General features: G+C 37.5%; 1 protein-coding gene across 1 annotated transcript in view; it reads left to right on the top strand.

Moving 5' to 3' along the window:
* OCA2 (OCA2 melanosomal transmembrane protein) overlaps positions 1 to 15,023 on the top strand; it is a 184,945-nt gene that overhangs the window by 29,732 nt on the left and 140,190 nt on the right. The window contains exons 6-8 of the mRNA XM_059822678.1: positions 5,907 to 6,064; positions 7,735 to 7,817; positions 8,170 to 8,323. Coding sequence (XP_059678661.1) covers positions 5,907 to 6,064; positions 7,735 to 7,817; positions 8,170 to 8,323 — 395 coding nt within the window. The remainder of the gene's footprint in view (positions 1 to 5,906; positions 6,065 to 7,734; positions 7,818 to 8,169; positions 8,324 to 15,023) is intronic.

Genomic DNA, 15,023 nt, shown 5'->3' with positions numbered 1-15,023 from the left:
AAAATAGTGGTAATATTGTTCCTTTTTGACAGCATTTGGGATTTATTGGCTTATAAATTCTAATAGTCAGCTCTCTAATACCAGAAAGAGGTAAGCTTATACTGAAGCCTGGCTAGAGGACCCTTTTCTGCAGGAAGCAAGATTCAGTACCGCTGTTGATGTAAATGTGTGAAGCATTTTCAGATCTTTTGCTCAAAGGCTGTATGTTAAGTGGGAAACATCAATAATTAATAAGAAGATGTGCCTTTGGAAAGCGGGTTATAAAAATAGAAGAGATATAAAGTCTAAATACATTCCAGTATTTCTTAGTTTAGTTACATGTACCTATTCTAAGACATGAACATTTTTATTTTCTGTAACTGTTTGGCCATTCAAACCTTCAGGTAGCTTCTCTCCATTAACTGGTTGACCAAAGAGTGAATGAGAAATATTCTTGTTCTTTTCCACAGCCTACATATGTTTTCAGACTTGAAGAATCTTCTGAAATGTTAAGTATACTCCGTGTTCATTCCTTTGTTTCTAATAACTTCTGTCCTGATCTAAGCAAAATTTAAAATTTTTCTCCAGCAATGGGGAACAGACAGCTGGAGCAGAACTGTGCACTAACTTTTTGAATTGAACTAGGCTTTATGCAATTAAGAAGTAATGGGGATTTGTGGATGCTGTTAAGGAATTACGCAATCAAACTGTATGCTACCTCACTGTCATTTAAAGAAGTGTCTGTCTCCCTGATACAGTGACTCCTTTTCTTTCACTGTACCTGGTACAATTATTGCTATTTCTACACTTCTTAATAGTAGAAATATTTTCTTTTTACAAGAAAAGGTAAATCTTCTTCCAGCCAATTTCTGTGCAATGGGTCTCACACCTACCTTGTTGAGCTGTGAATTTCCATCTTTACTCTGTCCCTGACAAGTGTTTCAGTAATAATCTTGTTTGCTTCCTTCTCAACCTCTGTACTTGTGCCTGTTTCTGTTATAGCTGAGAGAAAGTTAGATCAGCCTAGGTGAAGCAATTTCATTTTCCTTTTTCAGGCTGATTGTCAGAACTTCCTTCTCTTGGACCTGAAACCTGATAATAACTGGGCAGTGGATTATGAATTCTTTCTCAGTCTGGCCAAGGATCTTTCATTTTTATAAATATATTTTGAAGATTTTCAGTCCTGATCTGATTGTTTGCTTTAAATGTTAGCTGTCTCCTCAGTAAAATTCTTGGAGCAAGGGCTGACATTTTGCAAGGTATATATTTGCACAGCACCCAGGTGAAGGGTCCCTTACTCACTTGCTCTTTACATACAAAACAAAACTGAATGAAAATATATCATCTCAAGTCATGGCTGAACGGGTCTTCAGTCAGTCCAAACCAGACAAAACCAGAGATATCAAATTCACTAGTCAGTGACCATTTTCATTGACTTACCTCCCTCCTCAGTAGCTCTGAGACATTTCATCACATCCAGTCCAGGATTAAGATCTCAAATTCAGAAAGCAGAAGATGAGATACATCTGAGCAGACATAAAATGGGTAAATGTGCTGACCTTATTATCAAATTCCTTGCTGAAGTTGCATGAGTTTGAATGATTGGTGCAACTGTGTTAATCATGGAGCAAGAAAAGGTCACTAGGAAAACTTGTAATCATGCTGTGACCATTAGTGACACTGCAAATCATCTTTCCCACTCCGTGAACCAGAGTTATGTATAGAAAGAAAGATTGTGAGGCAAAGAATATAGTCAGATTTTAGCAGACTTTTCAGCTTCCTTGGAGGTCCTAAAAATGGGTTCTTCTCCCAGGGAGCATAAATTAACTTAATGAATGAAGCAACCTCTCTAATACCTTTAGTTCTTTTTCCCCTTTGAATTTTTTTTTTATTTTATAACTCTAGTTCTCTACTGTCAGACACTCCTCTGCCATTTTTTCTTGCAGAACACATTCAAAAATCATTTATGTTTGTTGATGCTGTTGGAAACATACTAAGCATTTTGGTTTGCAGGCAATGTTCAAGCTGCTAAGTAGATGGATGAAGACCAGGAGCACATGCAGAGGCAGGTAAAGAGACAGAATCTCAAGTCATCACTGAGAAAATGCTGTAGAAAAGAGAGTTTATTAAGGACTTGCAAAACTTCTAGAACTGATGGAGCACAGAGAGAAAAGATGGATCCAATGTAGACAGAAATGGAAGCAGATAGCTGACACTCCAAAAGTTATGGAGCATTCTTCAGATGGGGAAATCAATAGGTATAGGAAAGCATGTGGCTCAACTTGGTATATTGTGAAGGGATGATGTAAAAACGCTCTCATAAGCTACAAAGAGGGATAGGACATCAAAAGAGAAAACTGGAGAGAGTGATGCAGAAATAACCCCAGTTAATGACAACATGTAAAAATAGATGCTAAGACCCAGGCAAAATGCCTTCTTTAGAATGGTAATTTCCTAGAGAAACTAGCATGAGTGATCTGGTCGTAAATCAGGATCAATAGTATATAAGCACCTCAGAAACTTGGTGAAAAAAAATCAATAGACATAGTATTCTCAAGGTCTGTTTTACAGTAGGGAGAGCAGGTGATACAAGTAGATGTTAAAGAAAGCATAAAGTCAGACATCTGCATGCAAACATAACAATCTCTGTCAATCATGGCTTTTCAGCTGGCTGAATTAACAGCATGATGGAGGATAGAGTAGGGACTCAGTATTCAGGGAGTGACTCATCTCAGTTACACCTGAGTTAGTCATCTTAGGCTCTCTTTATAGTTAACAGGGAGAAATGATGCTTCTCATGAGCGATTCCTTCATCTTTGTGTGGTGGTCTAAAATGAAGCAATGAATTCCATCTCAAAAGCACCCTCTTTTCACTGATTTTAAGGGAGTAACCAACTCAGATGCAGATGTCCACAGTACAGAAGTATAAACTGTGGTGTATGAATACCAACTTAAACGTTTAGCCACTGCATCCCATTCCATCATGTTGTCTACATAAGCTACAAAAAAGTAAAGTGTCATGAGGTGACTCTCGCACACCCTTTAATACCTTCCAGGAGCGGCTAGTCAGAAAACCGAGATCAGAAAAAACAGGTCTTGGTTTAGCTCTGAGCAGTGGACCCAGTCTGGTGGCAGATGTAAATACAGACAGCCACTGTGTAATGGTGCACAAAGCATACACAAACCCAAGTCCCTTGACAGGATAATTCACAGCGGTAATATAATTTCAATGGAACTACATAAAAATGAGGCAGCTTAGCTGAAGTGAAATAAAAAATAACAGCTCTGGCTGTAAATCTTGTTAGGGAGACTTTTTTCTTTAAAGCCACACACTGGAGGCTACCTTACAAAAAACGTTCAGAAAAGACAAAAAGTCACAGCCTGGTTAACTTGCAGAATAAAAGGTGATTTTAGAAGTAAAAAGATAGTTTTTCCAAAAGTTAGTCACATCTGAATGAGTAAAATATAGAGGAAATCACATTCTGGCAATTTAAGGGAAATATAAAACCAAGATAAGGCAGAACAAAAATATTCTTAAGAGCAGCTTGATAAAAAAAAATGCATTTTGATTCATATAAGCGTGGCCAAAGCTTTCTCCTGGTTTATTTTGATTCCACCTTTCATAAAGGCTGTGATCTGCTGCAGTCTAACAATGGAATTATGACAGTCTCTAAATATTGTTTGGAGAAAGATAACTCTGATGGGATTTCAGAACCTCAATGCAGACTGTTGAATGATGTTCAGTTCCACTTGCAATCAAAGGAGAACCTGTTTTGCTAGGGCTATTTCTGATGGTTTTATAAATGCACAGAAAGGAATGGAAAAACTTCTTAAGTATCCTCATCTTTAAAGGAAAAGAAGGAAGGAACCACTGTTCTTGAAAATAAGGTTTAATTTTTCCCCCCTTTAATTTTAAGCATGCTTTATAATAGCTCCTGAATGTGTCATCTAGGTAATTACAGGATTTATTTTAACAGTATTGCTTAAAAGGAAGCTGCCATAATTATATGCACCTGAAGCTTTTCAAGACATAAATTACTGGCTACACTCCTAATAAAAGGCAGACTGTCAAGAGGTGTCCCAAATCACCCGGTTAATGACTTCAGGTCAGCAGGCCTTTTAGAAGGTATAATTAATGTCTCTAGTTAAAGGTATAGCTGTAGTTCTAGTTGGGACTAATATTACTTATTAATTAGGACACAGAAAATCTGTGATGCCAAATCACACTTAAAGCCTTCAGAACCAGACGAGAACTGTTATAATTTGTATTTACGCTTGCTAAGGGCTGTGTGTGTAAATTCTCCTGGCTTGAGTTGGTCTCATGGTTTGTGGCATCTGAGGTTATGTTTTTATCCTTTCCTGTGTGATTCCTTTAAGCAAATAGATGCTTGGGAGGTTGATTCTTAATGAATAGCATGTGAGTGACACTGGTGGTGATTGCTCTGCTTGCTGTGCTAAGCAGGGTGACATTTAAATTGCTTTGCAGTGCATTGGCTGCTCGACTGCCACTAGATCTGCTAGGGTCCTTTTTGGGTTAGCGTGAGAGACATCTCTTTTCTAGATCCAGTTGTCCTGTTGTGAATGTGGACAGATGCAATAACTCTTTTAACAATGAAGGACCCCTGCATACTATCACAAAGCTTTCCCCACTAGAGACACGTCTACCATGGATGACCTTACTGGCCCTCACTGGGAAGCAGGGCACAGCACTACCCTGGGTCCCCGCTAACTGTACTGTGTTTTTTCTTCTCCTGTTAAAATCTCTGAGTTCTGTGGGCCACAAAACATCTTTCTGGGAAAATCCGTCTGGTAGGTATATGACCTTGTACATTTTTTTGCAACAGATTCACTCGTTGTAGTATGCTCAATTAAATGTCAGCTGTTAAAACCGTTAAGATACTCAAGCATGTGATTTAAGTCGCATGATTTCAGCAGAACATATATGTGTAAAATCAAGTATCTTTTTTTCCCTTTTTAGGATTTTTTTTTTTTTTGTGGTGATGTCTTAGCTTTCTATCTGGTTACAGGTAGGAGCAAAACAATTACAATATTGCTCTATTATAGTAACAAATGGACTGTGAAGGGTTTAAAATCTCAGGCTTTCCCTCTTCCCCAAACCCACAGGGATGTTTCTTTCTCAACCATGCCAGAAGTGGACTATCACAATACCAAATTTAAATAGTCCTAGATGTATTGGGACTAATAGAGCCACACTTCCAATGGATTTGTGGATCGTGGTTGGCTGATTTCTGAATTATATTAGACTAGGAATGTAGTTTGACCACACTTCATGCTACGTATCCAAGAGAGAAAGAAAGAAAAAGTAGATGAGGGAGCTGGAGGAGAAAGAATCTGTGAGTATTCCAACTGAGAGGAGCTTGAAAATATGTCTTTCAGATGTTTGAAAAATTGTGAATAAAATTTTGACCAAAAAGCAAATCCTCTGGCATGAATAGGACATTGATTCTAGTTTAGTTTTCCTCATGGTTGGAGCTTCCACAGTGTTTTCCCCAGTACAAATTCTGTGATGTTTAAATTGCTGAGCTAATGATGTAGCCTTTTCTCTAGTGCAAGCACTTGAAGAGCCTTACTTCTCTGTCTCTCTGTGTATTTCCGTATGCTATTTTGGAGCTTTGGTACACGTACAGTGTCAGTTGAAAGCACTGGTGATCTCAAAAGTCATGAGGAAAGAACAGATGAATTTGTTCTGAACCCGTAACTCCTGTTTCCTTAGGAAACCTGGCCAAAACAGTGCTACTTGGTGAGGAAGTAGACATCTATTTTGTTCTTTTCATAGTTTCTTAAGAATTTTAGCTGAAGAATGTGTTTTTCAGTATTAGTTGACTAATCTATATTTTTTTCATGGAATTTGTATGGCCTATACTATTTTTCACTGGAAATTTACACCTTAACGTCTTTATTAACAGCTATGAATCTGACCGATTTTCGTGATTCTGCTCTGTTGAAGTTAGACATAGGAGGCCCATTTGTAGCAGATGTAGTTGATCAGCAAACAGAGGAATACATTGTAGTACAAATCAGCCAGACTGAAGATGCTGGATCAAGGAGGAGACGCCAGCAGCAGGTGATGGTCTTAAAATTTTCTTTCATTTTTTCTGAGATATGTTTTATCATTTATATTTCCATCACCATTGTGTAGATTAAGTTGTCGTGGTTTTCCCTGCTGTTAAGTGTGTCAACATCAGCATTAGAAAACTTATTCTAATAAGAGTAAAGTCACATTTTCTTTTGTCATTATAAGACTTCCTTTAGCTTCCTATATTAAAATTTTGTAAAACTTATGCCCCTTGACTGACACTTAGAATGGAAGTTCTTGTATTTAAAATTGGCAACGTTTCAAAAGTTGTCTTAGAAGGAAGAAACAAGTGCAAAGTGCCTTTTTGCACTCACTGAAATACATTTTCACATTTTGATGCAAACTATTTTCTCAAAGATGTGTCACATTTATTGGCTTTATTTCTTTTAAGGCTTTCTCATTGGTGATGTTGTTTGTAACAAGTTCCTGCTGCTCTCTCCCAGAGAACTCAGTGAAGGAGGATCTTTTACAGCCTGTCACTGTATATCACTGAAAAATAAAATTAAGCTTCATCATTTAATAAATAGCATTGACATACAAACAACTGCCTCTCATTCTGTATAAGTGACAGGATGGTCTGCCAGTGACAGGACAGCTGAACAATGCCGTCAACATTCCTGCTTCCACCCAGTCTCACAGTCTACAGCAAAAGATTAATCCCACTATCTCAGCATGGTGAACAATACCATAATGGCAATTACTCTCTGAAACCACCCACCCCCATGATGAGGAGGTTGCTGTAACCTGTGCCTGTTGCTGTAACCAGTGATCCCCAAGCAGCCTTCGCACTGCTGTGGGGCAGCCAGTGCACAGTTGGCTGCATCAGCCCACCTCTGCTGGCATACCAGTGGTGGTCCTGACATGACCAAAGGAGTAGGTAGCCAAAATAACCTTCCCTGCCTGCCTGCTCCTCAGGCATTTCTCTGTGTCAGATGTTCCAAGCTGGCTCATTAAGCTGTTTTTTTCCCTGCACTTTGTAGCATACAGGGTCAGGACAGGCTTAGGATTTAAGCTACAACTAACCAAATTTGAAGTTTTTTTAAGTTCCTCTGCTTTAAAAAAGAGAATATCTGTATCTACATTTAAAGAGCATATTTGGCTAAACTTGCATGAATATCAGTGTATAGTAACGGGCAAAGTTTCAGAAGGTGTTTATTTTCTGAAGATTTTTTTGTTTCTTTTTGCTAGAAGATCAGCAAACAGGAATTTTGTTTACTGAAATTCTACATGTCCTCTTCATAATGTCTGGGGGTGTGATGTTGCACCTGGGCCTTTCATCACCTGAACCTCATGTATGCTTGTTTTCTTGCCAGGCAGTCTTTGGGAGTGAACCACATTGTCTCTGAGCCTAGCTGCCCTAGATGCTCCTTATAGTCAATATGAAGTGTGATTTGGCATTCCCTCTCTGGAGCACCTCCTGGAAGTGTGTCTCGCTTCATTGATTGTGTGAGGGAATGAGGATGAGTTTGCTCCAACCTGAGCACCTGTAACATATCTAATCAGGTGGAATTAATTTAGGCTGGTGTGTGTTATGCCCTGTCCACAAAAGAGTCTCCTAAATGGACAGGAGAGAGAACAAAGAGGAATAAAACCCTAGATCAGAGGCGTATCACTTTCACTGACTTTTATTAATATTGCCAAATGCGACTGTCTTGCAGGTGGTATACAACTGGTCTCTACCCTTAAGTTCAAGAAGAAATGAGCAAATCATCACAACTAGAACCTTTCAGATACCAAACAGGTTGGCTAAAAGACTGAGAATGATCCATTGAAGTAGTAGTTTACATAGACTTGACTATGAAGGAATAGATAATGTTTTAAAAATAGTCTATCACTGCCTGTTTCAGAGGGGCAGGAAAGGATGACTTCGTGTTGTTTTTTAAATGCATTTACAAGGCTGGTTTGTACTTGAGTTACTTTCCGAACAATGCTATTTAGAGGGATAGAGTGAAAACGTTTGAAAAGTTGCTTGCAATTGTAAAGATATCACACATGTACATATATTTATAGGTACTCAATATAAAATTAATGTATATATAAAACTAATGGTATTTCGTTCCAGAAATAAACAAAACTTCTCTTTCTTTCACCAGAGGCACCATCTTCATAAACATTCAAGCTTTCCTACAGGAGCTTGGAAGTGTTCCTCTCTCCATGAAGCATCAATACCTTCATGCAAATATAGAGGCACAAGTAACAATTGCATCCATCATCTTAGTAGGTGTCTACGTGCTGATCATACTGGAAGTAAGCCAGTCTTGTACTTTGATATTATTTTTCCACCACGTTCTAAATGGAGCACAAGGAAGGGTTTAATTCTTGGGCTTTAATATACTTTTAAAATGTGTATATGAATCCTTGCTGTACCATCAGTGTTGCTAATGGCATGAATAAGATATGTATGAGGAAATTGTTCTGAATTGTAATTGATTTTGGCAAGTTATATTATGGTTACAGTGATCTTGTGTATTTTTCTATTAGGACCTGTTCGTGTTTTAATATTTTAACATGATAATAGTTTGGCTGTGAGAGTGAAAGTAAGTCTGGGTTATGAAAGGTACAGAAAATCTGTTTTTAAGTTAATTATTTTTTAAAATAAGGTAAAAGAAAAAAAAGCTTTGGTTAGTCCCTTCTCTAAGGCACCTCAAACTATGAATTTAGTGTACTTTTAAAAGGTTAAACTGAGGACATATTTAATGAGTGACATTTAGAACTTATTTTACTGTATTATTTAAAGAGGAAATGGAGTCTGAGTTAACATGAAGTCAAGGGACAGGGAACTTTAAACATATATTGTAACATCATTCCAAAGTCTTGAGGTACTAAACCCAATGAAAATGCATTGCATCAGCACTAGGGATGGAAAACATGTCGGAAACAGTACAGGGCTCCAACTGACTTCTTTGAACTGAGAACAATTACTGTTTGATTGTCTTGAAATAAAGAACAGATACGGGGGGGAACTTTTTTTTATTATTATTCATGTGAACATCCACCCTGTCAATGAATTCTCCAAGTTGAATCACACCTGATTTACACTAGTATGAAACAGAGAAGTGAATCAAATTGGGTCTACAAGGTGCTCCGTAGTAAATATGTCCAGCATGATCATTTTTCTTCCACATCCCTTGCGTATTTTAAGCTTTTCATTCTGTTACCCGTTGAAATGGTAAGATACTTGAACACCTTCTAATCAACTATCAATAATGGGTGTGCACAACATGACAGATGATTTAGACATCTAGATTATGTCTTTCAGCAATGGTGATTTATTTATGAAGCTAAAAATGCCTCTATGTACTTGACAAATGAGCAAAGAGGTATAATATTAAGTGTGAAGGGGGATTGGACATATTTTACTATAAATATATGTAGGCATGCAGCACAGCACCAAAATAATCTTAATACTTCTAAATGCAGCTTTTATTTTCAAAAACCTCCAACTATGCAACCCTTTAACAATTGCAAAAACATCAGGTTTTTAATGTATGTAAAGAATGTTTTGTGTTTGCATCCTAGAAAGCTGCTTTGGAACAATTCATGTATAAAAGGAAATAAAGGCTTGAAACTGAAAAGCAAAGCCAAGGAAAGCATGCATTTTCCTGTTGTTTCTAAGAAAAAGCTTTAGAACAACTCATTAGCTTATTGTTTCTGTGAAAAGATCAAGGAAAAATTTCTGTTGTTGGCAGAAAAGTTATTTCAGCAAATTCAAAGGTAGAAATAGATACATATAAGTAAACTTTTTTGAATTTTAAAATGTGGAAAGTCACCTATTGCATCATGATTTTAGCTGTTTTCTCTATAACATTTGTAGGAATGACAAATGCTACAACCAGAGTAAATTTATAACTATAAATATATAAGCTGGAAATAACGATCATAGAAACAAAACTTAACTGTTGTTTGGTTCCCTCATGGATCTCTTGCAAAAGATGGATGTTAATATCGTTAGAATACGTAATAGCGGCTTACCTTATACTCAGTATTTATGACTTTAGTGCCTGAAGTCCTGCTTTCTCAACACATTGCACTCTCTATTCCATTAGCAGTTATCACTGTTACAGAAATCAATGGGTGTTGCTGCAGGAGCGATCTCTCATGGATTTTAATTTTCAGTGTTGCCGCTCCCCATCTTTTATCAGTCTTCATTAGTTTCCCGTGTTTTATTCATTATCATTGTCAATACAGGTTGAACTTCAGACAGTGTGGATACCCAAACAAGTTTTAGAGCTATATTTTCACATATTTTCTTACAACAATGAAGAAAGAGGAAGCATTTTATCTGTTACAACTCACAAGAGCCACTTGAAGGGGTGTCTCTTGCTCCTCTTGCACAGCCCTTTCCCCCAAACATGAACTGTAGATCTTGTGCCCACAACCTCCTCAGTCCCACTGTCCTCATTTTAATCCTTCCTTCCCCTTCTCCCCTTGCTTTTTGCTACCTTAGTCACCAGGGAGTGTGCAGGAGAACAGGCTCCAAGAGCTTCTGCCTCCTGTAGATACAGATGATGGGAAAAGCTGGTGAAGTAAGAGGTTCCAGTTGGAAAATGAAGTGCATTTGCTGTAAAGTGTCATCTTCTCCAAACTTGCACCACCGTAAAGACACGGGATAAATTCTACTTTGAAGCAGCTGTTTGCCTTTATGTTGGCATCAAATTTCTAGGAGGTCAATGTATGTCAAGTACCAGTCCTTGTCAGTGGAGAAGTCTTACTGTCTCAGGATGTGCTGTTATTCAGAAAACAAGTTAAGCTGTTGAACTTTGTTTCTTCAGGCATTTATTTTAAGTGTTGTTTCTTTTGAAACTGATTACGTGTTACGTGTTCATAAAATACAAATATGTTTCTGGTAAAAGCAGATGCATCTTTTTCCTTTTTAATTTCTAATGATTTCTTTTTTATGCTTACCACAAATATGAATATTTTCTTACTTCACAATCCTACTCTGCCCCTTGATGTTTTGGTATATTGCTTTTAACTTTCTTTAGATGGACATCTTTGAGTTACATTTTCTGTTTGAAATCTGTGGATTTTTTTCTTTTTTTCCCCCTATGTAATCACCCTTTCCTTCAGTAACTAGACATTCATTCTCTTGGAATTGATTTTTCTTCATATATCGTTCAGTTCCCTCTTCGCATTTCAGTCTTCTGTTCCCTCCCCCTCTCCCAGAGAAGAAAGGAGAAAAAAAGTCCTGCTTCTTGTGGTATTTTTAAATTAATCTGATCTATACTATTTTATAGACTTGTTGAAAACAATGAAGTGTTTAATTTTGTTCTTGGAAGCCTACACTGCACAGGAAGTTAAAATGAGTGTATGTTTAAAAAAAAAAAGAAAAAAACAAGAGTGTGTTAGGTTTACCTTTGTTAATCTTTGTTAATCAGCTCTACCATCTGACCCCTCAGGATTACTGAGGAACATAGGTAAGATGGGCTACAAGTATGATTTCATGTTGGTCTACAGGAACATCTGGTGTAAAGTGCAGATGTCCAGAGTTCTATGCTGATGTTGTTGTGCTAAATTAGTTCACAATGTATTTCAAGATAGACTCTTTCTAGTTTTAGATCCTCAAAATGTGTAGCCTGTTTTGATTGAGAACTTGAAAAAAAAATCAGGCAAAAAGAATTTTAGGAAATTTAATTTTTACACTTTTCCGCTCCAAACACCTTTGTTCTTTCAGCTAAGACTGCTTTTTGTCTTTTGCCTTCTTTGATTTCCATTCTTTTTCCAGCAAAACCTTTTTCTGCTTATGTAACTGAAATGACTATTTACACCCCATTCACTCAGATTCCATAAGCAGCGGTGTATGGTTGTTTCTGGTGGTACAGCATAGTCAAGTAAAAGTAGTGTGGATAAAATCTCATTGTTTCCTCTTTGTGATACAGTAAGATATCTTTGATTTCTCCCCTTTTGGTCATATTTGTATACAGAGAGAATGGGGTAATACACTGGTTACCCTGAAAAGAGATCCGTCTGCCTATCTATATCTTAAAATATCTGTTAATATTATAAAGTTTTATTGGTATTTAGAAAACTTTATTGAATTGATAAAGCTCTTATTAGTAATTATTAACTGCATATTTGCAGCTATGTTGGAGCTGCATTAATTAGAAATATGTAAGGAGGAATGTTAAACATTTATTATTAAAGGACAGAGCTCATTAATTTGAACAAATTATTGTGTGCACTTGTCCAATATTTTCCTTTAATAATATATGTTTTGTGTTGTGGGTTAAAATGGAGTGTTAGCTGTTTATGATACTTAAATGAGCCACCAGAAACAAATATGAAGGTAATGGCTTTTTTAAAGATACTTTATAAAACATTTAATTTAGTCAGGAGAAAAGACAGAATAACATTCATTTTATTAAATTAAAAAAAAAAAAGGAGGAAGAGATACCAATAGCACATTAAATGGCAGAAAAGTGGTACCAGAAAATATCAGAAATTCTGTGAGAGCCTCCATAAGACTTGTTTTTTCATAGAAGCTGTCATTTGGTTTCATATCCTGTCTTGCAGGTAGCCTTAAGAAAGATTTTGCCAGGATCTTTCAAAAGGCATTTTAATTATCTGACATCTTGAGTAACACTTACATGTCTGTATTTCTCCTTAAAACACAAATACTTGAAAGTGCAAGATCTGGCCTTAAAATCTCTAGCTTCTTACTAGCATGAAGCATGGGCTTGTAATCACAATTTTTATTACTTTAATGGAAACGGAGAGCATCAATTTCTCTCCATATTACTTTTCTATTATTAACTAGCTTAAATTATGAATAAACATCCCTTAAGATTAATTTCTTTAACTCAAAGAAGGGTGATTTTTAATAGCATCTAACCAGCAGAATTGAGCTGCAGACAGCAAAACTTTTATGTGGTTCACTCTGACCATTTTTCTAGCATTGTGGGCTGGTTGCAGCAGTGTTTCCTCCCAGGAAGCATTTTTACAAATTAAATAAGATGTTTGTTATTACTACTGTCTATGCTCACACAGTCCAGTTTTTGCTTATTTCCCGTAATAAGGCTATTTATTTGCACATGGAAAATTATGCTTCAGAGAGGGAATAGGAAAACAGAAGAAATATTCACTGGTACATGAAACATAATACTAATTGATGGGAATTAACTAATCTTAAGGGAGAATTTTTCCAATGAGGAAAGTCACAGAAACCTGTGATCAGCTTACTCAGCACGGTTTCTCACGTCCCATCCATTCTTGTATTGATCTGTCTTTAAATACAGACAGAGAAGAGTGTGGATTAGAGTGTTCCCACCTCCACATATATACTACCAAAAGATCGGTACCAAAGGGACAGAAGAAAATCCATAGCCTTTATTGGAAATGATGGTGTAAAAAAAGAAATTGTAGCTGCTGCTCTACCCGGTGTTTGTGGGAGAAAATATATTCCTGCTGATATTATTTCCAGTCATGCAAAGATGGAAAAATTGTGAAGAGAAATTAAAACTCTACTGTAGGAGTTGGGAGAAAATTAGGGTCAGATTATCAGAACAAACCATCTATCCTCTTTGCTGAAGAGTCCAAGCCATATGTCATGGGGCAAGAATAAAAGTTTGCCTTCATTTGCCCTCCTGTCTGGGGGTGGGAGGGAGCAAAAGAGCTCAAGACCGGGGCAGAGTGGGAAAGCTGGTGCCCCTGGGTGTGCTGGCCAGCTTACAACAGAGCAAGGATGCTCTCTTACGCACTTTTCCTTCCCTGAGAGACTACTGGTCATGACTGGGGGAGAGAGAAGGCTGCCTTGATACTGTCTTGATTATCTGCAGTGTTTTACAGTGAGGTAGAAATGGAACCAAGAGGTAGGGCCTGGAGAGCAAACTTCCCAGCCCGAGACAGAAATCATAAATGTTGTGACACTGGGAGTTGCACAGAACCTGAATCCAGCATAGTGAAACATAAGCCATAAAATCCAGTAGAAAAACTTAGCTTGAAGAAAAATCTAGCTCCCTCTGAGGCAGGGTAGCTGCATTCTTCTTGGGTGGCATGTGGTTGTGAGTCTGGCTTGGAGTCCCCATAACCCTAAAGCACCATTATCATTCAGAAGTCTACTCTTTTTTTCTCTTCTTTTTTATTTCCCAGCTGAAAATGTGCAATATAATGAGGGCAATCTGCAGTCCTCATGAATAATTCTTTTAGGACATTAACTGAGAGTGTGCATCGGGAATGATATCAAGGCATATGGAGCAGATGGAGGCAGCAAAGTCTGCTGAGATAGGTGCTGGAGGACTGGATTGAACAAGGGGATCAAGACATGGGGTGGATCCATCCATCCTGTCCCCCAGAGTGAAATATTCACCAAACAGTACCCTAAATGTTGTCCCAGAGAGAATGACCTGTGACTGAGCTAACAGTTCATCAGTATGGACTATCAAGGCTTATGGTCATTCCCTGCCTTTCTCTGTTTTAGGAGGAGGGTGTGACCTCTGTGCATTTTGAGAGGCTCAAAATTATTTTAAAGCAGCTGTGCAGGAGCTTTAAAGGTTGTTTCTTATGAGGAGCAGTGGATCAGTACCCCAGAGGTGCCAGGATTTCTAGTGCTTGGGTAGAGCAGAGCCACTGCCACCAATAAGGAGGCTCCAACAGGTCAGAGCTAGTACCAGTTAGATAAACTACAGTCGTTTTTACCTGCTATACCTACAATAAAGGAAGTGTAAAGGAAGCAGAGTGCTCTAAGACAAGGACAGGATAAGTTTAAATTAAAACAAAAATACAGTATAAGAGCTAGCAAAATCCTCAGCTGGATCCCAGCTTGACATGTTATAACAATGGTTTTGTATTATTAATCCAATATGAATATTGATTTTACACCAACTATTGCCTGTCTAATTGTTAGATCTATCTTGGTAGAAGTCTGGCTATGCTCTGTATATGTGTGTTTTAAGGAAAAATATCTTCTTCTGGGTGCTATGGTACTTCAGTGGTATGTAAATTGGCCTTA

Source organism: Gavia stellata, chromosome 1 (assembly GCF_030936135.1).
Source record: "Gavia stellata isolate bGavSte3 chromosome 1, bGavSte3.hap2, whole genome shotgun sequence".
Classification (NCBI taxonomy): Eukaryota; Metazoa; Chordata; class Aves; order Gaviiformes; family Gaviidae; genus Gavia; species Gavia stellata.
Note: the sequence above shows the minus strand (reverse complement) of the source record. Positions and strands in the feature narration are given on the sequence as shown.